At 40.6% G+C, this 26862-nt stretch overlaps 1 protein-coding gene across 2 annotated transcripts; it reads left to right on the forward strand.

Moving 5' to 3' along the window:
* The first annotated feature begins 3258 nt into the window (after positions 1–3258).
* nr2f5 (nuclear receptor subfamily 2, group F, member 5) lies at positions 3259–26363 on the forward strand. Of its 2 annotated transcripts, XM_062422203.1 has the most exons (5): positions 3259–4465; positions 10159–10218; positions 15852–16132; positions 17990–18236; positions 24045–26363. In XM_062422203.1, exons 1-5 carry the CDS (start codon positions 4099–4101, stop codon positions 24362–24364), a joined length of 1275 nt encoding a protein of 424 aa, XP_062278187.1. In that variant the 5' UTR covers positions 3259–4098; the 3' UTR covers positions 24365–26363. The 2 variants fall into 2 exon arrangements, with proteins under 2 accessions (XP_062278187.1, XP_062278188.1); XM_062422204.1 differs by lacking the exon at positions 10159–10218.
* Positions 26364–26862: the final 499 nt, after the last annotated feature.

Here is a 26862-nt window from a genome sequence, read left to right on the forward strand (position 1 = left end):
GACCCAAGTTTGCTTGGCACACACAGGTTACATTCTTGCATTTTATCAAGGGGAGGTTGAAAGTGACCTTTGAGATGCATATTTATACCTTCAAACATGTATTCATAACAAAAGGAGAGGAGGAGGAAAAGTTGGATGAGGCTTCAGCAGTCTGAGTTAGCCAAATCAAGTGGGTACAGTGCAAAATTACACTCTTTTAAATGCAAAATTCACTTCCTTTTTGTTTTCCCAGGGCAGCGTTTCCTTGCTGATGTGCTGATAACTTTGGATAATACCTGCTGGATTTCCACCAATACAGAACAAGGACAGGGTATTTAGTTCATTTATTTCTGTCCTCACCCAGTAGGGAAAATTACAGCAACCAGAAATGGTTTCATTGTATTTATGTGTGATTGGAAAAAGATATGAACTTAAATATGAAAATGTGATTTAGACCTAAAGATGCAAATTATTGTGTTTCTAGTCATCGTGTTATAGGAGCAGGTGTCATTTTTTTCAACAGTACTGTACAAGAAGGAATAATAAAGGCAAAGTTAATGCTCTTATATATTCAAACACAGCAGAAACAAATATTTGCCCTTTTCTTTTATTAAGTAATATTTTAAATCTGAAGGAAATACTTTTTAAACTACTATATTACGGATATTGCCTCATGTTTCTACACATGTAACATGTGACACTTATTTGAGCTTGAATTATAGCTAACCATTTTAAAATGTGTCACTGGATGCTGCTCCACAGAGGTCTTTTATTTTAAAATTTCACACCATTTTTAATTCCCTTTTATGGGCAGTTGAGAAAGAAAGAAAACAAACAAAACCCTTTATATCCCAAAAAAGAAGTGACTTAATCCATGTCAGTGAGGGCTTTGTCTTTATTTAATGGGTGGACATCACATACATTACTAAACCTCAGCTTGATCCTCATTTAATTAGCCCTTCTAGGTGAAATCCTGGTCAAATTCATCATAAGCCTCGGCTGTATAGAATTACACTCTAATTATTAGGCCCCAAACCCTGAGGTGCCCTTGGTCACTTGCCTACAGCTTGTGGAATCTCCTAATAGCGAGTCAGTGGGCTAATTGGAAGACAGGTAAGGTTACATGTGACAGCAATTAAGCCAAGCGCAGGGCCAACTTTATGGCCTCAGGCAAGCCCAGAGCTGCACTAAGAACCCCTAAGTGAGGGTTTGTCCTTTCTTTGCTTTTAGTAGAAGCAAAGTTGGGGATTACAGTTCCCCCTTTTTGTCTATAGCAGAGATATGCTTATGTAAGTAGACTATCGGTCACTCGTGTTTTGTATTCAGTCGCTTTTGTTGCGATTTTGTTACACAAATGTGAGCGAAATATGACTTTCTTGCTGATCAGTTTCTTCCTTTTCCGCTTTCTTGTGATAATTATTATGATTTCTATTCATATATTAAGAGCATAAACACGTGTCATAATAAGTTTAATGGCAATAAATAGATTGTTTAGACCACAACGGGGAAGAAAATGCGGGATAATTGTGAAGCTTATAATGAAGCTTATTAATGAATACATTTAACACATGTTTATTGTTTACTGTGGAGATTATAGTTGGGATTAGAGGTGAAAACTTCACAAGGAATTACCAGAATCGTTTAAACGCTTTAAAAGACAGATTTGAAGTTGAATGAAAGTGTGGGGGGGGGCAATCATTTTTTTCCATGCATAACTCATGGCAATGAGAGGGGAAGTGTGAGAGCGTGTCTAAACACATTATCACTTTTCAAACCTCGGTCCCATGCAGCACGGGGCGGTGGGACACTCGACCCCTGGCAGCGGTGTTGTTGGAATTACCTTCACATGACAAATCAAGACCCTATCTGGGAAAATAATCAGGTCCCCGCTGCTCTCGGCGTGAAAAACCCCATTAGAGAACAACACTCTCACTGTTAATTACCGCAGTGGCCTTTTGTGAGCTGGCAGAGACTGTATGACACAACAAACCGACAAAATCAACACTTTCTCAACTGGTGAACGATTTAGAGAGTTTGGCTCGGTGAGAAGTTTGGCACCTTTTGTTATTGTTGACTTTAGTGGTGCTGAGAGAGGTGCTCCACCATAAAATATATGACCTTTCAGTAAGTTTAAAATATTTATGATTCTGCACGATTTTTTTTGTGTGGCTAGGTTCACTTTTGGTAAAGTTTAGGCTACAATTGTTTAACATGTAAGCGTGTTAAAATGGGATTTTACTTAAACTAATATATAAGAAAACATCAGTAACTTTGCACTGGACAGCTGACCCAAGATTGATTACAAGGCAGCGTTGCATGGTGAATAAAATGGTTGGTAAACTGTGACCTCCAGTCGTTGCACAGAGGGCAAAACAATAAATAAGAAATTATGTTTTCGGAAGAAAAAATAAACCATGAATTGTTATTTATTATCTAAACTGGTGCTTCTTTTCCTAGAATCAGTTTAGGCTCACACACATCATTTCTTGCATCTAAAAGATCCCCAAGATATGTTTAAAGACATTTAACAAACTCTACTGTTCAATAGTGTGTATGAACTGTTTTTTTTACCCACAAAATTACAGTTACTCAATCAAACTTTCTTATATATTCGTCTTCTATCTTATTAAAAATCTCTGAATATGCAAATATTGTTCATTTCAAAAGTTGTGTGTACTTCACATACATCATCCTGCAAGGTGGAGGTCAAACATCCAAGTGGAGAAACAGTAGGTACAACTTATTTATGAGCTCAGGTGGGACTTCAAATCCCTTCAATCCTCATCATGAAGATTTAAATGAGCTCCTTAAAAGATAAAATATATAAATTCAACTAAAAAGATAAACCTGAAAGTGTAGGTTTTCATCTCTCTGCAGGATATGAAGCACATGTTCAACACAAATAATTTAACTGTGTAAAGTTGTTCTTTTACTTTATATTCACCACAGTGTTATCATGTCTTGACGCACAATCTTTTATTTTCAATGGGACACTAATGTAGCCTACTTTAAAGTACTTCTATCGCAACAACCGCTCCTGTCAGTCAAACCCATCCTAATCGACCGTCGTCCAATCAGAGACCTGCTTACTTTTTACCAGACTTTTGGGGCCAATCGCGGCCGACCCTTCATGTCCCACCGCTCCCGCTGAAGGGAGGGGATGTGACCTTATTTGGCAGTAATGACCGTATATGGAGCGCCGCCAGGGGGGGCAGCTGTACGTGGGAGCCTGCTTGTGACACTTTCCCCAAATTGTAGCTTTGACTCCGAGAGACGGGACAGACAGTAGAAGGGTGAAGCGATACACTCGAGCGCCAAAGAGCGTCCTACTGTCTCTGCTACAATTCGCCTACACGGTCGATCATCCAAAAAAAACAGCGCCGAGGATATTTAGGTTGTGTGTTGGGTGAATAAATATCAGAGCGCACACTGACGTCGGCTTCCAAAAAACCTCACCGCGCAAGAACAAGAGGATTGCCTTTTCCTCGGGACTGCGCTTTATATCGTTTCAAAGAGCTTGATGGGACTAAATAAACCTTTTACAGAAGAACGTGAAATGTGGTCAGTATTAAATCGATCTTGTCAAGATTCATGAGGCTGAATTTATCTTGATTTCCCCACATTTTCAGTATTGAGCGTGTTGCAGACTGGAGCGACCTGCTTATAGGCGAAATATAGTTGTCTGTTAGATTCAGTATCATTTACCCTCTTACAATTTATAGAGGCAAGCAAATAGTCAGATAAGGGTTTACTTTTCCAGTCTACACTGCCGAATTGGACTGACTTTTCCAAGAGGTCTCACTCTGAAGAACAACGTGTTTATGGATTGCTGCGCAGCAAGGAGCACCGGGAGTTGTAGGCTACGCTCTTATTCATCGATCATGATGATTCCTCGCTGTTGCTGTAAACTTTGATAGATGTGTACAGCAAGAACTCAATAATATAGAAAAAGCGGTTTAAATATAAGCTCAGAGAAGCTTTGATTGACCTCCTGGAGGAAGTGGGAAGCGCCTCTTCGTCCTCCCTCGTTTTTTCTCCCCAAGACGTCAGGACGGATCCCTACCACTCTCTGACTCTCCTTCTGTGATTTAAACAAAGAGCAAAGTGTTTGGGGATAGCATGGCAATGGTAGTAAACCAGTGGTCAGAGAACATTTCTGCAGATCCGGGGTCCCAGCTCCAGATTTGCGGCCAGGAGCCCGGCGGGGCACCGGGGACTCCCAATGGTTCCACCCCGGGGAACGACGCACTTTCCGGGGACAAGATCCCCAACGTGGACTGCATGGTGTGCGGGGACAAGTCCAGTGGAAAGCATTACGGTCAGTTCACCTGCGAGGGATGCAAAAGCTTCTTTAAGCGCTCGGTGAGGCGGAACCTCACTTACACCTGCCGGGGGAACCGAGACTGCCCCATCGACCAGCACCACCGGAACCAGTGTCAGTACTGCCGACTGAAGAAGTGCCTCAAAGTCGGTATGAGGAGAGAAGGTAAGACCGGGACTGTACTCTGTGGGTGTGAGGTGGATGTCAGTGTGAGCCTATGGTACCAGATACTTATGTTTACAAAATGTATTGCTATGCGTAAAGTTGTGCGTAATGTCCTCTGCAAAATACAAGTCAAAAACAGGCCATCAATCGTACAATATTTTACAGTTTTAAAACAAATGACTCTTCACATTGACTGAGACTCTTGTTTTTAGTGCAGTTCTACTTGGTTCATGAATTTTCTATAAACAATAATCTTTGCAGCAAATTATAAAACAGACTATCCCCTTTGTGGCTAGAAAACATAATTTAAGAACATGCTGGACACAAACTGATTTGAGTTGGAAGCCATAATTTCAACACATGGACAGATTCCCTCTTGTTGCAAGATAAGAACATGTTTCAAGACGAAATGTGACACTCTTTCAGTTTGTGAGATGACGAATTACCAAAGAAAAAAAGAAAAACTAACCAAAAAAACTACAAAAACCCCACTGAGATAATTTTGTGCGTAAACCTCTGCGTCATGTAGTGAAATGCCTGTTGATCTGAAGGTTGTGTGCTTCTACTTAACCTTTCTACGAGCCAGTGTTGTAATGGGTAAATAATCAGTCACCACCTGCGGGACCAAAATGCTTATTTCACATTCATTTACCACATCTAAACCATTCATCCCATTGCTGCTCTCGAAAATCCCTCTTTTGTCCTTCTGTTTTAATTATGCTGTTTGCTCACCGACACCCAGAGCGGCTTTAAGAGGATGCCGCTACATTTGTTGTATTGTGTTGGATTAACAACGGGTCAGTTAGTGCCAAAGAGGAGCAGTGGAAACATGTTGGCGAAGAAGAGCGCTTCCCTTATTAATTATCGTTCAGCAGCGACACCCCGATCATGAGAGATGTGAGGGTGAATCATTTCTAATGTGAACCAAATGGACCAAAAATATTGTTTTCCTAACTATTGTTTTGACAGCGTGACTAATATGTTACATTTTCTGTGGTGGTTATGTGAGTTGGATTGGATAACTGAACTCCAGCCATCAAGACATAATTCAGAGGTGACAGTTTTCAGGATCAAAGGCAGTATGGGGAGTTTGTGGCTACATGATTTTTTGATATAATCTCTTAAGAAAATGAATGAAAATGCCAACAACAGCAGCATGTATTCTGCAAACTATGCTCCAATATTTTGAGATCAGGTGAGCCACATACAAATAGGCTTTAAGTGTCTTATGTGAGCAAATAAAAGTGCAACGTCTCACCAAATTATGACCTTAAATACCATCAAACAAGTCTGAATCTCTAATGAAGATGTCACACTTCGCCCCTTTTATTTTCCCTCTCAGAGTACGGAATAGTGTTAGCAGCAGCATCCCTGCTCAAGGACACTTCGGCAGGGGACACTGAAGGACAAACAGTGGCTCTAAACGGCCCAGCCGCCCTTTGTTCTCTGCTTGAGCCAAACTATGAATGCAGAGATGGTGGATATACCCGTCCTTAGAGCCTGAGAGGAGACGATCCCTCAAGGGTTCCCGCTAGTGCACCGCTATGCCTCTCTGTAACTGTGAGTGTATGTGTGTGTGTGTGTGTGCACTGTACACACAGTCTTACCTCATGTAAAATACCCGCAAGCCACACCAACTCGGTCATGCTCCTTTCCGACTGAATGAACCCGAGGAAATCGCCTGACGCACTGTAGCGTGTTTACAGCAGAAAAAATATCCTTGTGAGTTAGTTTTGGAACTGAGACATAAAATGAAACTTTGAATTTTATCGTCCTAACAGGTGAAAAGATGTCAGAGGAAGAGGAAATCAAATTCAATGCAAATCAAGTCATCCTAGTGTTTTTTCAACACGAAATTGAAATGAAATTCCTGAAAAGATCATTTGCATGTATCACCAATGGTAAATTATTTTTAAAAAGTCCCTAGAACTAAAACTAACTAAAGTAAATGCTTTATTTAAATTAGTGTTTTTGCAGAGCTGACTTTGCAGAGCTGACATTACAGCCATGAGACGTCAGAAAGTTTATAAACTTATTAAACAATCGCGTCAAAAGGAATTAGTCTCGCCTTTTAAAAGAGATAACATTATGATGCTGTGCATATAGATTGTAACATTATCTACAAAAATCATTTGAAGAAGTAATTTGTCTCCTGACATTATTAAATTAAGTGAAATTATTAAATTTACTTTCAAGTTAAATTCAGATCTTTCCAAACGTTTCCAAAAATGCGTGTTTAATTAAAATCAGCCCAAATAATAGGTGGGTGGGAAATTCTTCAATTTGAGTTGAAAATATGGTAAATTATTCAACAAAACATCCTTTAGAAAAAAATAAAATGTTAAACATCATGTGTTCACTACCTGATATAAACAATGCGTTGCAGTGCTGGTTTAGAGTTGTGCGAGTCGCTTAAATGTGGAGCATTTATAGGCAATTTACATAGGCTGAGTTCATCTGTTAGTGCATGTGAGGTCAACGGGATTAAACGGTGCCCTTAAATCCTCTTTGTAGACTGACTCCTATTTATCAGTGACCATTTGTTTACTTGCCTACATGCTTTTGTTTATACACATGTGTTGTCTCTCTGCAACATGGAACACTGGAATAGTACCTCTAAAAATCAGACATAAAAATGAGAAATGTCATAAGTAGTGAGCTGTTAATAAAAAGCTGAGCAAGGCATAATTTTAGCATGACTTGTCTCAAATTAAATGAACCACAACTGATATTTTGAGCTGCTAAAAAAACACCAAGGCAAATGCTGTATTTGGCGTTTCTGCCTACACTGTTCATTAATATTTGAAAATCCTGGCATCTTTATTTTATTGCAACATCTACAGTAAATTTAACACTTCTGCATCCCAGAATTCAAAGATTTAGGGTGTCAACTAAAAAGCAGCAGGACTTGTTAAAGCACACAACCGCTATCGTCCTCCCCAGAGGTCATACATAAGTCATGTTTCCTCTACATTGTTCAACAGGTTCACCTAAGGTTGTCAAGGAGACGCAATGTTTGTTCACAGTTACAGTCCACGTGAAATATGCGACTGATGTTTCCTCGATACCTCTTTAAAAGTTTTAAGATAGTGTTAAAATGAAGCAGCAGAATAGGCAACATGAGCGAGAACATGCAACTCATTTAACTGAAAGAGATTGGCATGTTTTGGCATTTCAAAGCCTTTTTACTTAAAAATGCACCCACACATAGGTCAAAGGGCGCTTCACATCCTGACAAAGTAGGCTAAGAGCAAAATCTGAAGGAAAGTGCTGCAAGATGGAACAACTTATGTTATTATAATTATTTGCAAGTGTTGACGGATTTTGTTCACAAATGAAGTCTGAAGCTGTCAGGCTATGTGAAGATTGTGTTTCTGGATAGCTGAGCGCTGCTGCTGATGACCTCAGTTTGCATCATCTGGTCTGTAGCTCCACCAGTGCCTCATCAATAAAATTAGCTGGTTTCGGTTATTAAAATTACAGCATCTTTTAATATCACTAACACTCCCGCATGACTTTGCTGTTTCAACTAAATTAATATTAATCGGCCTGAGAAGACATGTTCAAAGTTTCATGAGTGGACCGCTTCAGGTCTAGAGGATTTTCACTTTCAAGTGTGTGTGTTTCTTTTTGTTTCCAAAGGGGATGTTTGACCTCTTTCGGTAGACTGCTGTGTAGAACATAATATCATTTGTTGGAGACTTTTATCTGGAGCACCTTTCAGCATCATGACAGTAAACATTTCTGTGGCGGCCTCAGTGGGACCCAAACCCCTAAAAAACCTTGGCAGCGTTAGTGTCATCGTCTAACAATGCAGCTACACAAAAACCTCCACTTATTTCTCTGTCAGTGTAGTTTCTAGGCTGAATAGGAAGCAGAGCGGCAAAGAGAATCAGCTTGACAGTTCCTTTGAGCTGGAGTGAATGTTTTAATTTTGAAACACCCCACAAGGACGAGCTACTGACTTCACTGAGAACACAAAGACGTGCAGTAGTTTACTGTTGATTAATACATACGTTCACAATGATAATGTCATCTTAGCTGTTGTGTATGTCTTGAATCTGACACCTGGGCAGCTGTGTACACATCACACCACACAGAGACACACAAGTAGAGTTGTGAATGCACTGACGATAAATTGTCTGAACAGCCGTTAGTAGCACAAGAGTATGTAATACCCAAACTCAGCATGCACGGTGGGATGTGCTGCTTCCTCCTCTGACCCATATTACACTGTGACAAAACAGCAGCGGAAAATATAGGTCAACCAAAACTAAAACATTAATAACAGACAGGCGCAAGTCAAAGTCCAAATGTGTGAACTGGCCGGGGCCTCACCAGTAAGTAAATACCCCACTGGAACACTAAAGTGTAACAGACAGTGTATTGACTAATCCATACTCCACAGTCGGCTTGTAAGAGCGGGCAATTTAACACCAAAACACTGCAGCCTGGTCTCCTTTGGCTCTGAAATCCTTTGCTCATCCCAGTAATTTAGCTATTGACGAATTCAAATACTTAACCCTTGTCACCACACTTTCAGACAAAGTCATTATCCGAGGCCTCTCAGATGAAAATGGCTCCCATTGACATAACGCTCAGTGCTAGCCAGCCTCCATTAAAGCGATACAGCAGAGCCAGTGATGTTATCCCCAAGGCTAACGTGAATATTGCAGAAAGGCATGTGGCTGAATAGATGATTGATGCTGTTTTTAATACGTTTAGACACATCAAGGTGAGGAGGCAGTACAACATATAATGACCTCCTCCATATAAAGTCGTTTTTTTAAGCACCCCCCCACCCCCCACCGCACCCCTTGCACATCCAACAACAGCGAATGTAATGTGACCTTCAGGTGCATTCACTCAGTCCCTTTTAACATACTGACTCTAGAGTGTTTTGCTTGTGACTTTAAGTAGCTCAACCTGTTTTTTTGTGTCACTCGGGTCACTTGTAATAACACACAGAGTTGACACAGAGGTACAGAATTTGTCGGTCACTGTCAGGAACATTTAACCCCATGTGTCTTTCCTCCGCTTCGACGCTGTGGGGGAATCCAGCCACATGTATATTTTAGGCGTTTAGCTCATGATCTTATCCATGCTCACTGATTGGAAGTGTAGTAGCAGTAGTGCAGAAGGAAATGAGCACAAGAAGACACAAAGCTCTATTAACAGCTGCAACAAACGTTTCCTGTTTGTCCTCATTTGGAATCAAGAAAAAAAAAAGAAGAAAATTATTATATTTATAGTTTGATAAAGATGGGTAATTTCTTCCACGTCTAATGCAATGTTGTTGTTTTTTTTCTCCTCGACCACACATTAAAGAGTCCCTCTAATTCCCCCATTTTCCCACTTAACCCCTCCGTGTTATGAAACCATACAGACGCTGTTGTTTTGCTTTAATTTGGTCAAATTTGGAGGTCTGCCAATGTCACTCCTGTTGCCTCGAGACAAATGAAACTATGTGCATGGCTAGATAAAACTAGGAGTACTTGGAAAGTATGTTATTATTTTGCCAAGCAGTATAAAATAATTTCGTTCTTGTCTGGTGGAAAAGCTGCTGAAGTAGCATAATATGAAGCCAAAACATTTAATCACAGTGTGGACTAATGACCATGAATAGTACATTAATCTGTTGTGCATTATCATAATAGTAACATCATTTTATATGTTTTATTTCAAAACATTAGGAGCCCCCAGGCAGTGTCCGACCTTGCCTAATGGGGAAGCCCGTCCCTTCATGCAGGCTGGTAAGCAGTTGGATGGTTTAGTTCTGTAAAGGCTTTTTGCAGCTGACTTTTAGTATTTTTTCTAAACTTTGAGCACCAGAAACAGAAATCCATTAATCCCTACTGGAGTGGCAGCAGATGTCTCAGTCGTATATATACCTCATAATCTAAAAATAAAATTAAAACCAAAACAAAAGGCATGACCAGATACCACTGGGAATAAATGAGAAGTCATGTTTTGGGTGAATTATCCCTGTATGCTGTATGATGACAATACTAGCTGAAGAAATAGAAGAAGAGTGAGGCAGGAATGATCTGTTTAAAAACACGTATGCACGCAGCTTGACGCATAAATGTCTAAAGCATGAAGTTAGTTCTTCTTTGGCTCCCTGAGTGGTAAATGTAGGGGGGGGCTGTAAGTGTAAATGAGGATAAATTAATAAGGATAGCGTGAATCAGAGTCACTCAGCGAAGGGTGAATTTGGTTTACTAATTAATTCAGGAACTGCCTCATCAAAGTCTGAGAGAAAGAGTGAGGCAACAGCATCCATACAGCAAAAGCTATCAAACTACCTTACACAAAGATGCTTCCTCCTCCTCCTTCTCTTCCTCCTCCTCCTCATCCTTCTCCTCCTCTGCCCTCCATGTCCCTGTCTGTCTCTGTCTGTGTCACAGTTTTCCCTCCCGCTCCTGCACTGCCTCCGGTTTTCTGCACTCTTGTTCTGTTGTGTCTTTCACATTCGCCGCATACCTCCACTCTTTCATGTTCGACACACAACTGGGGATGGAGTCAGTCCTCGCTCAGTGAGCACGTGGTTCGTTCTCCATACTCTCTCAGTAGATGAGAAGAACGAGTGTTTTGAGTTTATCATGCGCCACACTTTTATACGAACAAATATCCATTTTGACACGCTCTGACTGATTTACACACAAAATATTAATTCAACGTATTCCAAGTTTAGGAGGGCTTACAGTTTCCCTCAGTGTAGCACAATAATTTTCAGCAGCCTTGACATTTTAAGTGTTTTAAGTGTACCATTAAAGCTGTTATAATCAATATCATTATAGGAACAATGGATCACATGACTACAAGGAATCTGAAAGGTGTCACTCGTAGTGATAAACCTCCAGATAATTATTAGCTAACTGCAGTTATCCTCAACTCTATGGAACTTTATTATGCACTTAAAGGTCTCAATTAAAGGTTGGCTCACTAATGTTGTTCCCATAGCATCATTTTTGGCTGCAGGAGGCACCTAAAATGGACAATATGCTACCTGGCCAGCACCTAACCTCAGAAGGATAACATTTACAACTATGTGCTGATTGTAGTCAAGCATATAGCAGCCAAAGAGCAAGATTACAATTTAGTTTAGATCAAAATCAGACCTAAAAGTAGAGAATATCAGACTAACATTCATCAGGTGAACACAAATAAATGCTAATGTTGCCCTGTGTCTGCTGGATGTGTAAATAGGAAAGTGTTGGCAAAAAAAGTGATAACATGTCAGAGTTGTATTTACAGTTTCTTTCCGCTGCCCCTGACATATACACAATGCATTATTATTCACTCACTTTACAACAGTGCATACGTAGATGTACGGTGAGAATGTTTCTGTAGAATAAGTAGCAAAATAACTAGAGGCTGTTCTTGCACAACAGCACACAGCCAGACAAATACTGTGGACCATGGACTCACAGTCCAGAGTGTCTGTACATGTTATATCCATTTTATATATAAAATAAGTACAAAACTTTGAGCTAAATAATAGAAGCTTTTAAAATAATAAAAATGGAAGAATTTAAAGTGTTCTGACATCCTTGTTATTCGACAGAAGCAAATAACTTTTTTCCATTCAGTACTATCACGTTGTCAGCTCTGTTTGTCAGTCTCTTTATCTCTAACTCTCTCCTGGTTTACACATTAGCTCCTCTCTGCTCCTATCAGGCTCTCTTTGGAGCTTTGCCCCGCTGCAGAGCAGTGACCTGCAGGTTAAAGTTCAGGGCCAAAGTAAAACCGAGCCGCAGGATATTACCTTGATGTCACATCGCACACACTGCCCTCTGAGTTAGATTACAACTATGTATACATCTACAGTACATGCACTGACACGCACACAGACACGCACATGCACACCCACACACACACACACACATGGGCACAATGACATGACATAATATCTTTCCTTTGCTTCTCCCAGATGTCTTTTTAGCAGATGAGACTTTTAGTTTTTTGGTTGACAGTGTGTTTGATGGCTGCAGATTTTTCTAATCTTGTAAATGTCCCTCATACACACACACACACACACACACACACGAACACTCAGTTGAGCCGTGGCACTAAGTGACATGGCCACACATCAGCCGCAGGTTCATGTGAGGTAACGTGTTTATTTTTTCATTCGGCGGTGGAAGCTTTAGAAATGGAAAAGCTACTTATTAAACGCAACTATTAGACTGAGCCAAATCTATAATGCGTCTGTGTTGCCCCGGCACGGTGACCTTTTAGTCCAAATGTTGATAGGCCTTAATTGTATTTAGCTGCTGTAATTCCACTAACAGTCTGACCCAGAGGCTAATCCAGGGCAGCCAGGCAGCGAACCATGCACTCTGCCAGCTGCCATTTGCTGAAGTGGCATTTTAAAAGTCGCAGCTGAAATGTCCCATGGTACCTCTGTCTGCATGCACTTTCCTCCTCTACCACTTTCTCGTGCCCTCATTTTAAGTCCCAGCTACATGAGATGTTGTTTCATTCTTTTTTTTGTGTATGTGTGTGTGTGTGTGTGTGTGTGTGTGTGTGTGCGTGTGTGTGTGTGTGTGTGTGTGCTTTTTATTCCCTCGGTTTGGTTTCGGAATATATGTGAGAATATTTATTTGCATATCTGCAGAAAAATGAAGTTTTCTAGCTTTTTTTTTGCTTTTTTGTCAGATGATGCGCTCTGTCAATTACATTAAGCAAAGGCACAGTGCACCAATTAAAAAGCAGGGAGCAGATTATGGAAGACACTCAAATCTGACTTTATGCTCTCATCCCCCTTTTATTCTCCATCTCTGTCTCTGACCCTGGTTTCCTTTTTTTCTCATATCCTCAGGCATCTGTTTTGTCTCTCTCTCTGTGTCTCTATCTATCTAATCTCATTTCTGTCTCTCTCACTCTCTCCGTCTCTTGCTGCCCTCCTTTATGTCAAGATACTGCGTCTCTCTGTCTCTACACTTGTCTGTCTTTCTCTCTAGTCCTTGGGACCGCTCCATAATCCCTCCTCCCTCCTTTTCTGTCTCTCCTTCTCTGTCTCTCTGTACGTCAGTCTCTTCAGCCAGCTGTAGGCGGGCAAAAACAGAGAGCGATGTGTCTCAGTCAGACATACTCAAGTGCTCTGCCTCTCAGCCACGAGTGACCTCGACAATGAGGCTTTTGAAAAGTCAAGTGGATCAAGTAGATTTGCCACCATCTGCAGGATTAACCACTAATCAATATGAGAGCAGATTAATAGCTGTGAATTCACAAAATCGGAGACATCGCAACCAGGGGGGTCCCAACAGGTCGTGGAATTTGTGCAATGTCATTGAATCTTGATGCATTTGATTAATTCCACATTGAAGTCAGGGTTAATGTGTTTTACAACTTGCTCAGTGTATTACTGAGAAACCCAAAAATAGGGTTTTTGTGAGATAAAACACATTAACAAGCCTGGACAGGATGACATTTTTAGGTCATGGTAGTGCTCTGACTTAGATATGGACAGTCAGGGAAGAGTCTTTCGCAAGCCTGCATTACAATAACATTACTGACTGACAGCTAGAGCACTGTGACTCTTTCACTTCACATTTAAAGCAAACCTCAGAGTGCTGTAACTGAAAACATATTTGACCAGGTAATCTTTGTGGAAATTACAACGCCTCGCTCTCGGACCACTGTTACCCCTGCTTCTACGCGCGGTAATTTATTTCCCTTCCTTTTTTGAACATCCTGCAGACACAGACACGTGTGGCGAATCTGACAGTCGTTCTCTGCTAAACAAGACAAGAGCTGCTAGAGAAGGACAAGGAATGTCCCATTGTGCAACCTTCTCTTTGTGACAGGCAACACCTCTTAGCTCAGTGAGACTGTGCTGTTTGCCAAAGGAGACCTACATTCTTTTCCGGGAACACGGGTTGACACAAGTTCACAAGGAAAACTAGTATTTTGAGGTCAACACCTTTTGTGCAGAAGTGTTTTTCTTCTGCACAGAGGACAGGCTAGAATTAAAGGCATTTTTATAACGCTTTTGAGTGATTTGACCTTTTCGTTTCTTAAACGCACCATGGTGCGTTCAATTGACACAGCTGCTGTGTCTGAGGTGACAGGTGATGCAGAGTTGAAAAGCATTTTTCAAACCCCTCCTTCTCCCTTTTCTTTCACCCCTCTCTCTCCACCTCTTACCTCCACCTGTCTCTTTATGTAAACCACCGCTTTCTATCTGAAGCCTCATCTCAGGTTATATTCAAACATATTGAACTATGCACCTTTTTTCTTTTTCTCTCTCATCTCTGTCTGCCCTCAATCTACGTTTTCTCAACTTATCACCTCTCACTCTCTCCTTCTCCACCTTATCTTCCTATTTCACCCTTTTACCTCATTTTCCCCCCTTTTCATTTTCATTGCATTCATTTCTTTCCTCTCTCCCCTGTGCTCTCTCTCTCTCCCCTGTGCTCTCTCTCTCTCTCTCTCTCTCTCTCTCTCTCTCTCTCTCTCTCTCTCTCTCTCTCTCTCTCTCTCTCTCTCTCTCTCCCCCGCCCTCTCTTTCTCCCCCTCCCGCCCTCTCTCTCTCTCCCTGTGTGAAACAGTAGATGGAGTTATTAGTCAGACAGTGGGGATGACTGAACAGGTGTTTTCCAAATGGGCCTTTGAGCACTCGCCGCATCATCATCGCTCGGCACGGGGGCGTGTGTGTGTGTGTGTGTGTGTGTGTGTGTGTGTGTACATGAGCATGGCCTCTGTGTGCCCTTTTCGCCTCAGGCTGAGCCATTTGCCAGCTGAGGGAGGAGGGGAGATGTTACCGTATGTATTCATATGTGGTATGCGTATGTGTGTATGCATATGCGGGTGCATAACATATGTAGGTGTGAAGAAGTGTTATATCTTTACCAGCTGCTGCTTGTCATTACTCATTGATGCACAACAGCAGCGGAGAATGGCCTTGGCCTGGCCACTTTCCACTGCTCCACTGAGGAGACAAACGCTGACATATTTAAGAGTCACAGAAATGTTCCCGTCTCTACACTTTTCAACCCTTCGACCCCATTCTGCAGCCCACCCACCCGACACATTTGACATGCCCAATTTGCTTCTTTCTTTTCTGTCTTCGTCTCCTCTTCCTTTCCGTTTCTCCTGCAGGCTTTTCGCTTTTCATGCATGCCGTGCAGAGGCCGTTTGGATGTGGACCAGGTTTAGGTGTATTGCATAATGTTACAGCAGGCCTCATAAATCATAAGTGTAACAGCCACCTAATGACAGAAATGTGCTGTCTGTTAAAAGTTATCAGCTGGACTGAGATAAAGACATACGCAAAGAAAGAAAAGACAGAAGTACTTGGGAATGTCACAAATTCATGAATTAAAAGTTCAGATTTATGCAGCTGAATTCTGACCCTCACCTTCTCTTGTTTTTCAATCAGCTGTACAACGAGGACGTACATCAAACTCCCAGAGCAGCCCGGGACAGTACCTGACCAATGGTACCGACCCGTACAACGGCCAGCCCTACCTATCCGGCTTCATTTCTCTGCTGCTGCGTGCAGAGCCTTACCCCACGTCTCGCTACGGGGCCCAGTGCATGCAGGGAAACAACCTGATGGGCATTGAGAACATCTGCGAGCTGGCGGCCAGGCTTCTGTTTAGCGCTGTTGAGTGGGCAAAAAACATCCCTTTCTTCCCTGATCTGCAGCTCATGGATCAGGTGAGTTGGCCAATTTGATGCTTAACTAGAATTGACTTTCCACAGAAAATACCCAAACAGCAACTCTTTAATAATATAAAGAGAAAACACAGAGAAACTTGGCAACAGGGTGTTATACACTTTCAAAATATACAGCAAACAATACTCTGTGCCTTATTAAACTGATGTTTAGATGGTGAAATTGACTATTTTCACCACTTTAGTTCAGTTATATTATTATTGGAAACATTGAAATTTAGATCTGATGATGGCGCTAGCTAGATGAAACATGTTTCATGGCAAACCAACCAATATTTTAAAAGATATTTCAGGTTGAAAATGGTGGACTGAGAGAGCGACATTGCCACCCAAAGAATAAAAAAGAAAACAATTGTTTCTATTGAATTGTGCCATTGAATGAAAACCAATGAAAAGAAATGCTGTTTTGTCAGCTGTGATTAATATATTTTTTTAATAGATTTCACAATATTTCAGCCTCTGCTGACAAGACTCGCTTACACCCTTTGCATTAAAGATCTTTAAATGATGGAAAACACACTCACATTTTTGGTGTGTGACTTTTCCCCTCTCATTAATCTTTGCTGTCATGTGAAAAGAAATCAGTAGTGTTCACTATAGGCTGTGTGTATATATATATAAAAAATGATATAATATATGTATATATATATATATATATATATATATATATATATAGAGGAGGATGTGTATATATATATATATATATACATCCTCCTCTCTCAGTAAGTGCTTCAGTATTGTATTATTGGTTCTCTGCTCTCTGGGTCATGTTAGGTTACATACCAACAGCACATACTCAATAGTTTCAACTCGTGACTGCTGTTCCTCATATATAACTTGACAATTCTTTAGGCTATTTCTCCCTCAGCAGATTAATAATTATATTATGATGTCTAATTTTAACAGATATTTTGGACCTTTTTCAATTACCCAATTTATCTCATAGTGGATAGATAATGCTATCTACTGGCATTGAACTCATGACCCTGTTTAGCTTTGCAATATGCTGCGACATCGGGCTTCAACTCTGTTTCCATGTTCGTATTACTTTGTCGACACATGTATTCAGATCACTGCGCTTCCAGTAAACATATTAAAACATATTTATCCTCCCACTGACATAACATAGATTGACACATCATCTTGTAATCTTTATGACCTTTAAACAACCTGACAATAAACACCTCAACACTTTGGCTTACCCTTACAATCAATTTATGACAGTTACTGTATGCGGTCTCTGTGAACTTTCTGCTGTGTGTCTGGTTTGTGTATGCTTCCTCCTTCCTGTGATGAGTTAATATATTACTGGTGGAATGAATTTGTGCATTTAAGGAAGCTTCTGTCCTGTTTGCATGTATTGTAATCTCTTTGATAATGTGACCAAATGATAATCATCTCTGAATGTGGGTTTGTTTATTGGATGTTCAATGCATCTCTGGTCTTTGTAGACACTTAGAAGTATGCGTTACTATCAGATCACAGTTGACTTAGGTTAATGCCAGACATAGATGGAGTCTGAGGCCTTTTTGTAGAAGGCATCTAAAGAGCCTCTGCAAATGTTCTCCAACTCCATGTTTTTATTACTTACATTTAAAAAACATGATTTCTTTCAAATTTGAATAGATTTCATCCTGTAAACAAACAATAAACAGATTATTTTTCTTCATTAGGATTAAAAAATAATTGTGAAATAGTAAAAATTCCATATCTGCAACAGCCTGTCTGCATGTAAGTGTCATGGAAATCTGATTTAATATTTTAGAGGTATCCTGCTGTCATATTGAGTGAAAATAAATTCCTTTCTGTAATATTCACTCCATTCTTCCTACATCCTAGGTGGCGCTGTTGCGCATGTCATGGAGCGAGCTCTTCGTCCTCAACGCTGCCCAGTGCTCCATGCCTCTTCATGTGGCCCCTCTGCTGGCAGCGGCCGGCCTGCACGCCTCGCCCATGTCAGCCGAGCGTGTGGTGGCCTTCATGGACCACATCCGCGTCTTCCAGGAGCAGGTGGAGAAGCTGAAGGCCCTGCAGGTCGACACGGCTGAATATTCCTGCCTCAAGTCCATTGTGCTCTTCACATCTGGTAAGTTTGAATGAAGCCTGTGTGTACAGAAGGAGAAGAGAGAAGTTTATTTAACTCACAGGGGGACCTGCATGAGATTTTAATGGTGCCTTGTTTCCATGAAGTAAAGTTAAAACAGGATGTTGGAGCAGGATATAACTGGAGGTTGGTGGCTCCAGAGAGGGTGATCGAAAGTTTAAAAGTTATTTGCACATTATCTTGAGCTGCTAGAAAGTCATCAACCAAAAATGCAAAATCTACTCATGCCTGATTTGTATGCCATTAAGCCAAAGCAACGCTGTGTAAAAATATTCTGTAGACTGGCCTTATTTTTATATTTACTCAAAAATGTCTCGTGGATTGGCAAATTTACAGATTGGGGGTTAGATGAGTCAAGCTTATTTGAATATGAGTGATATCACCACGGTTCATGAAACCAAAACCTGGATATTGGAGGAGAAACTGAGGGAGAGGAAGTTCTAAAAACAACTCCTGCCATAATGTGTAGTGTGCAAATATGATGCTCCAGGGGGGATTGGAAGTTGCAAAACATATAAACAGAAAGTTGTAATAGTTCCTAGTAAAAGAAAACTAAATAGTATTACTCCACGTCCAATTTTAGGATAATAAATCAAATACAAGTTAAAAAAATCCTGCCCTTTCACTTGTTTTTTTTTCTTCTTTCCGCTACACAAACTTGGAGTCACATGACCTTTCTCCTATGAGTAACTTTTGCTCATGCAGAAAGGGAAGCATTACAGTCACAGCTGGGTGAGCTGACTTCTATTGGCGCAGGATCATTCTGTTAATTGGTTTATTCATGTCAACAGAGACACTTAATGGCAGCATATCAAAGCAAATGGAAACAGCTTAACCTAAATTAGAGAAGTGGCCAAAAAGAGGCAGAACTCCTGCAGATACATACATTCCTTATTTATCAGAGATACAGTCATTGAACACAATAACAATTAATAATAAGCTACTTTATTGTTATCAAGTATCATTATCTTCATTATATAATAATAATATGTTACGTCTATAGATATTAAGAACTTTCTTTAGGGTATATTGCTGTTGCCAGTTTTAAATAAACGCATTTACTTTCAAAGCAAATCGATTAAAAAAACACTAAAGAAAAATTCAATTAGATTTGAAGCATTGCATTTTGTAACGAATTCCCTCTCAGACATCGCTTCATTATTACTTTACTTACTTTTAGGTAAAAATCATGACAGCAGTATTACTTGATCAATTGGACCCACAGTTGTAACTTTTCCATAACACTTTCAAAAGTTTGAATTAAATGCTGTCAGATAAACATGATTCAGCTTAATAAGGGAGAAATCAAATACATATCTATCACGTTATCAAGATAGAAAAAAGTATTACTCAATAATTATCTCCTTTTGAATAAGAAAATAATCCAGCTAATAAACCAGCTAACACAATAAATTAACCAATTTTAAGTTAAGGTGGTTCTTTATATGTGTTTAAAACAGTGTTTTTCCCCTTTAAGTAAAACAAACACAATAATAATTGAACTATCAATCTTTATCTCTATATTTAAAGTTTTCATTCATAGCAACTGTGTAGGTTAAATACTAAACATCGAGTAAATGCTTTATGTACAGTGTGTGAGCAAATAGGAATAATGTAGTGTGAGGTAAGGTGATCATCCCACAGACTCAGGATGGTCATAAATTAAGGTTTCACTGGAGAAAAAAAGTTTAAAAATCCATCAGAGATTCAGCTTGTGAGAAAAAAATAATGTATTTTAACATTTAAATAGATTAAGCCAGTAATATTGGCATCCCGTGCCTGAAAAGGGCTTTAGCTTGTAAGCAGCATTATTGTTTTACTAAATAAGAAGCTGCAAGCAGAGGCCAGCAACTGTAAAACACACAGACCAACAGAGAACCAAATCCCTGCCCGTGACTGTACATTTTAATTGTTCCTCGATCATTAATCCTTCAAAATAAGACTCAGACGGTTTTAGCTCCAAGAAACATTCCTTCCTTCTTTTGTGTTGAAATCCAGCTTACGGATACATGAAACTGACATCAACTGTACTTAACCTACAACCTTTTCACCTCCACTGAGCCTGACCGAGATGTGACCTCTAATTCTGCAGCAGATATTGTCTCATTGGCTCCACATGTAAATGCCGCTGCTACAGTCTTTGGTCCTCCCTCGAGTCAGTCATGGTCTCTGCCCTCCATGAATTTCACTGTAATTTGATCGCCCTCTCATAATTGGCTGCTATTGACCCTGTGAGTAGCTGCTCGTATCTCACTTAAATCACTTTTTTTCCCTTCTTTTTTTTTTCTGGAGTTGACAATGAGCTTTTACCTGAAAGCTTTTGTCTTTATCTTTAGGTGCTTCTTTGTGAAACTGATTGCACTGGATATTGATGACTGAGTTTCTGATACTCATCTAGTTCTTTGTTCACAATGTTTAGTGAGAAACTGATAAACAAGTAAATGATTTATTTAAATTTAAGCTGCAGTAAACAGAGATTCACAAGATAAATTGATTAGTTGATAGATAGTACATTTATTGGCAACTATTTTGATAATCAACTAATTGTTTTACTCTTTTTTTAAAAAGCAAAAATGTCAAAAAAATGTGCTAGTTCCAGCTTCTGAAATGTGCAGATTTGATGCTTTCCTGTGTTGTTGTGAACAGTATATCTTTAATTTTTTGACTGTAGATAAAAACAAAGACATTTGAAGACGTCCACATGGTATCTAAGAAGTTAAAACAGGAATTTTATGGACAAAAAGTTATTGATAATGAAAACAATCATTAGTTGCAACTCTAACAAGGACATGTATGCTGCTCCTTACAAAAAAAGAAGCCAAGCAGCTATGATCTGCTAAAATGACCTGTTTGTGACAAAAATGGTTTACATTGCCTGTAATCTTATTTTTTTTTTGGATTATGGTAATTTTCTTCTCTGTATTATACCATTCTTTTAATCACTGGCTCAGTATATTACAACAAAAAGGCTTTTATGCGTTCATAGATTTGTCTTTTGACAGCTGTTTGTATTTGAAGCTTTGTAGAAAACAAGGGAACTTGAGCCTTACACTCAGGCTTTTGCATTATGCTCCTCCTCCCTTCCTGAGCTAAAGACAGGTTTGAATCAAAATATAACAGTTTTGCATTTTAAAGGAAATTCATGTAATAGTTTTGTTATTGCTTATACACAAATCCTGTTAAGATTTATCCCGACAGTCGCTGGGCTCCAGTGCCAGCAAAAATACTGTCACGTCTGGGACACTTCACTGAGAGATCATGCCTTGTGACCCAAGGGGAAACGGATGGTGAAGAAGCTAACACTGAGATGTCTCTTGTCCTTGTTCTTTTTTTTATATTTTATTGCATTCCTTCTTTTTTGCCTTGCACGGCTTGTCAGATTCACTCTGCGTGTACCTACTGTGGCATCTTTCCTCCGTGTACTATGTGGGTGGCTGTGAATCCACCTCTGCCTTCTCTTCCTTGCTTTCATCAGCCAACTCTCCTTCATGATCCCATCTATTATTGAAACCAGTCATCCACCCCTCCTCCCTGTACGCTCCCAAAACTCAACCTCGAGCCCAGCCCAGGCCCCGGGACCCCTGCCCCCACCGCGGGAGTTGAATTATGTATAGTGGGTTTCAGTGAGACGGAGGATTCGCCACAGCCTCGGCCATGACCTACATAACCCCTTTAGCCCTGAGCATCCCATGTGACTTCCCTCTACATGGGCAGATGTACCCACTTGTACACATGTCACAAAAAAACTGCACGTCTTGCCAAAAGACTCCCGAAGACAATACATTTAGTCAAACGTGCAGATATTAACATAGAAATTTGAATGTAATGGAGACAGACATGCACACACGCACACACTAGACTGACCCGTTAATAAACCTGACTCCTGCAGACCCGGTAGGATGAGCTAACAAGCCCAGACAAACACCAATCGTCTCTCACCTCCCTCTGAGTCCCCTCCCTCCTCTCCCCCTCTGAAGCCCAGTCCCATCAAGCCACATCAGAGAACGGGCATCTCAGTCCTGCCACCCTGATCCCTCACCCCCACTGACCTGGTGTGTGCCCAAGGATCAGACAAAAGAACAGGGCGGTTGGCGTGGAAGGGCGCCTACAGAGCTGTCGCTTCGGCACGCGAAGTGGTTTCAGTCGCTCACATCCAAACCAGGCAGTGACTGCTTTGTCACGCAGAACCCAAAATGGCGGCCCAACAAAAAAAAAGAAAGAAAAAAAAATGCTGTCCAGCTGCCCCCTGAGTGGAGGGAAATACAGCCGAAGTGGGAGCAATTATTCACCCAGAATGATGAGAATAGTGGCCGCTGGGGGTGGGGAGCGGGTTTGACACGCTCGATTAAAATATGAGGTAAATTAATTTTTTTTGTTGTGCGGAACTGAGGCCCAGCAGGGCAGGGTTTACTCAGGGGACAGATCAAAGTGTGAGATGACAAAGGGAACCTACGATGCAAGGTGACAGGTTAAAACCTACGGGCCAGTGCTTTTAGACTAAAAGAATGCGCTTGAGAAGAAATTGCCCTCATCGAAACCCTGTCCACCCAAATGAGGGTTCATTCAGGGGGCAGAGTCAAAGAGCACTCCCACTGAACGTACAGTATGTGGCAGAGTACAGTAGAATGTGTCTTTGTTTTGAGTTCACACATCTATGACCTCCTTCACTAAATCCCCCGTGTTCTCCCCTGCACATAGAGGGTGCGAAAAGTATCGCGCACAATGTTACACACTCTCGCGGTTGTGCGAGACTCTTGCCAAGGCAGGGGCCGGTAGGAGGGGAAGTGTGAGGAGGTGGAAGACAGAACATGACTTCCAGCTGAGGGGAAAGGGAACACTGTACTGTGCTGTGAACACAGACCACAGGGGTGTAGTAGATATGTATCTCTGCAGTGACAACCTCAATTGCCTTTAGTTTGAGTAAAATGTCTCTGACTTTAGGAATTTGAGAGAAAAAATAATAACTGTCAGCTCTTTATTACATTTTATTACCCCTCTGTGTCATGTTTGTCATTCTCCTCATTTCTTTAAGTCAACTAAATTAAATGTAATGTACACTATCAGGTCAGGACTCAAAACATACTATATTTAAATTTAAAGTTTGAGTTCATGCAAAATCCAAGCCTCAGTATCTAAATGATTAAAAATTGTTCTTCATGCAAATCAGACTACACTATATCAATCTGATAACATCCCTGTACAACAGGGAAACATGAGAGTCAGGCTTTGCAGTGTTGTTAAACAACAAATGGAGAAGCACTTCTCAGATCTGACAGTGGTGTGACCCAAAACAGATGCTATTGATCCATAGATAGACAACCAGTTTTCCCCCTTAAAAATCAAGGCATATTGTAGCCACTACAATAAAAGTATTTTAACTTTTGTTTTTTGCCAAAACAGTGTGTGCAATTTGTTATTTGTGCCATGTAAAATGTCATACAAGAAGATAACACACTCTGCTTCTACTATGCTTCACAACGTCTCAACAGAAATATTAAGACGCCATCATTTTTTTGCCCTCCGTCACAAAGTTTGACAGTCTGTTGTGTACTCCTTGATTATTGATGTTCCTGATCCCGGAAGTCTGTCTCTGGCCCCACTTCCTACAGATCCGCCTTGGTTAATGTTCAAAATCTATACATTTCACTTTGTCAAATCAGGAAATTAAGGCACCATGATCATCAACCTGACTCAAAATAGTTAAATTTTGTGTTGTCTGATTCCTGCATTAAATTGTTTTTTGATCCATTGATCAACTCTAAATCTTTACTTTCTCTTCCTTCTCTCTAGATGCAATGGGATTGTCAGACGTTGCCCACGTGGAGAGCATCCAGGAGAAGTCCCAGTGCGCTCTGGAGGAGTACGTAAGGAACCAGTACCCCAGCCAGCCAAACCGTTTCGGACGCCTCCTCCTCCGCCTGCCCTCTCTGCGCATCGTCTCCTCTCCGGTCATCGAGCAGCTGTTTTTCGTGCGCCTGGTAGGCAAGACACCCATCGAGACACTGCTTCGTGACATGCTGCTCTCGGGCTCCAGCTACAATTGGCCTTACATGCCCACCGTGCAGCGCGACCGGCCCATCTCCCTCCACTACAACGAGAACGGGCCCTGAGGTGGACAGACAAGACGAAGGAGAAGCTGCGGGAGAAATTCAGGCCGAACATCCATCTGACTACTCATCCATTCATCCATCCTTCCCTTCACTCTCTGCATTCAACTTCTCGACTTTCCCAGAGGAAGCATTTCCCGCACCATTCCGCTCAAAAACCCAGTCTGATGACGTTATACGTCATCATCCCGGTTACACAAGCCAGCCAAACATTCACTGTGGCCGATGCAGAGACTTGGTGGCCTGTTGCAGTCTATATTTGAGATGTGGCACGAGATGGACAGGTTGGTAGAACGGGTTATTGCGCAGTTCACCAGCAGGTCTGTTGGACTCACTTCAGATGTCAGTCTCAAACCCCGTGTAGGGGCAGCTAAAGACAAAACACTCATTCATCTACTGTTGGTGCTATGCCTAAATTTAGAGAGGCTGCGTACAAGCATCCCAGTATGGTGAATACTGAGCAAGGGCTTTGCCAACAAGACTCTACAACCAAGAGCACAAGGCCCATTGTATATTTACCAATTTTTGAAAAGAAAACCAGAAGCCATTAAAAAAGAAGACAAATGCCAAAATGTCTTGGACTTTTGCAGAGGACATGTTTTATTGTGTGTGTTTGTATTAGCACTGTTTATATGGAGAAAAACTCATGATTGTGTCCATATGTACAGCATATCATTGATTCATAGGCATCTATAGCATATTAGGGTTGAATGGGAAAGCTCAGGTTCAAAGGGTGGGTAAACAGACGGACAGATATGCCAATATCAATACGAGAACAAAAAGACAAACCCAGCTATAATCACACTTAACAGCAGACTGTGCCAAAGCGGAAAAAATGCATATTGTTTGGAATATTTTTGTGGTAGTGTTGGTGATTTTAAAAAAAAAAGTAAGGTTTGGTTTGTCTATAATTTGACTATATACTTGTTTTAGGTCTCAGGGGAAGAGAAGGAATAAAAAAAATACAGATAAAAGCTTAGGCACTTGCATTGTAAAGTAGTCAGAACCGACACTTATTCACTCCTTACAATCACAGCACTGGTTGATTCTTGCTGTCCTTACGCCATTCAATCGATCGACCTTTTTACTTATTCAAAAAGGCCCATCACAACTCTTTACATAATGTTATCACAGGAGTGACACATTGCATCCTTGTCATTGATTTTCAATTGTTATTGTCAAGAATGGACCTTTTGGACTTTGGGGGCGGGGGGAGGGGAGCATTTTACAAAACTAGCTGTACTTGCCTTAGAACAAAGATTTTGTCACTGAGCATTTATCTTATGACTGTGCCATAATCTCTTGTTACCTGTTATAACAGGTATTATGTCCTGTCAGGAGAGGAAATGAACTCACACAATGTAAAAATGATTGATGCGCACACAAAGTCATAGAAATGTGATGCAAAATACGGAGATTTTTAACACATCAATAGACAATGTCAAGAAAAACATCAGCACTTTCATTTTTTGGACCTCGCGCGAGTTCTTTTCCACTTCCTGATGATATTGTCATGTAGGGAAAACCCCCTCGACTCATGTCATTTGAGCTTATCGTACCGATACCGTAGAGAAATGTATCACTAACCTCTGAAAACCTCAGTCTATGTTACAATATTATCCCAGTTGGACTTATGACTGTGACTTAGCTTAGGACTGTTTTAAGTTGTTTCGTTATTTTTCTTCCCCTTGGTGGAAGCAAGTTTGATTTGACAACATGTCTCACATTTCCAACATGGCACTGTGGCATCAAAATCAAGTATTGGTATTGGAAAAGCCATCTGGGACCTTAGAGAGCTGTCTGTTGATAAATGAGTTCACAGAAAGTTTGAATGAGTTTGTTTTTATCCCCTCTACTTTTGTTTGGAAATATGGACTTAATTGAAATAAAATTCTGTTGTTCACAGTGAGATTGTTCACAGTGAGTTTTCTGTTGTCTTTCAGCACATTGAGTTGCCCTGGGGTATGAAATGCGCTATATAAATAAAGCTGCCTTGCCTTGCCTTGCCTTTTACTGTCATATAATTAGGACTTATCAGGGTTTTACACACAAAGTTCAATTAACTCATCATAGCTCTATGAAAACAGTCTGATAATGTGGTCTGTGGCTCTGGAGGAGCTGTCCAAAATGTAAGTAACCCTGATGATGTCACTGAGCCCAAACCAAGTTACCCCTTGATGACATCAACTTGGTTATTGTAGCTCCGGTTTGAGGCTTTAAGTTTGAACAGTAAGCCTGTGTTATAAACTGTGACATGTGGAGATTGAAAAAAGTTGCCATTGGAACATCTAATGAAAAATGCTATTGAGTTGCATTTTGGGAAATGACCTATACTAGTGACTATCTCAGCCTCTTCTAGTTTGACCATTCTTTTTTAACACCAATCAGTTATTTTATACAACACTTAAATTGTTAAAATGCTCAAAATGAGTACTGTTGTGCAACCACCACCTTCTATTATGTTTATTATGTTTTATATACTGCTACATTTTAACAGGACG

Source organism: Scomber scombrus, chromosome 7 (assembly GCF_963691925.1).
Source record: "Scomber scombrus chromosome 7, fScoSco1.1, whole genome shotgun sequence".
NCBI classification, from domain to species: domain Eukaryota; kingdom Metazoa; phylum Chordata; class Actinopteri; order Scombriformes; family Scombridae; genus Scomber; species Scomber scombrus.

What these genes read in the sequence shown, in the direction of transcription:
- nr2f5 (XM_062422203.1), top strand. Translation starts at nt 4,099, where the DNA reads ATGGCAATGGTAGTAAACCAGTGGTCAGAGAACATTTCTGCAGATCCG. An exon ending in CCGTCCCTTCATGCAGGCTG is followed by an intron (nt 10,219 to 15,851) that starts GTAAGCAGTTGG and finishes TTTTTCAATCAG; the next exon opens with CTGTACAACGAGGACGTACA. An exon ending in ATCTGCAGCTCATGGATCAG is followed by an intron (nt 16,133 to 17,989) that starts GTGAGTTGGCCA and finishes CCTACATCCTAG; the next exon opens with GTGGCGCTGTTGCGCATGTC.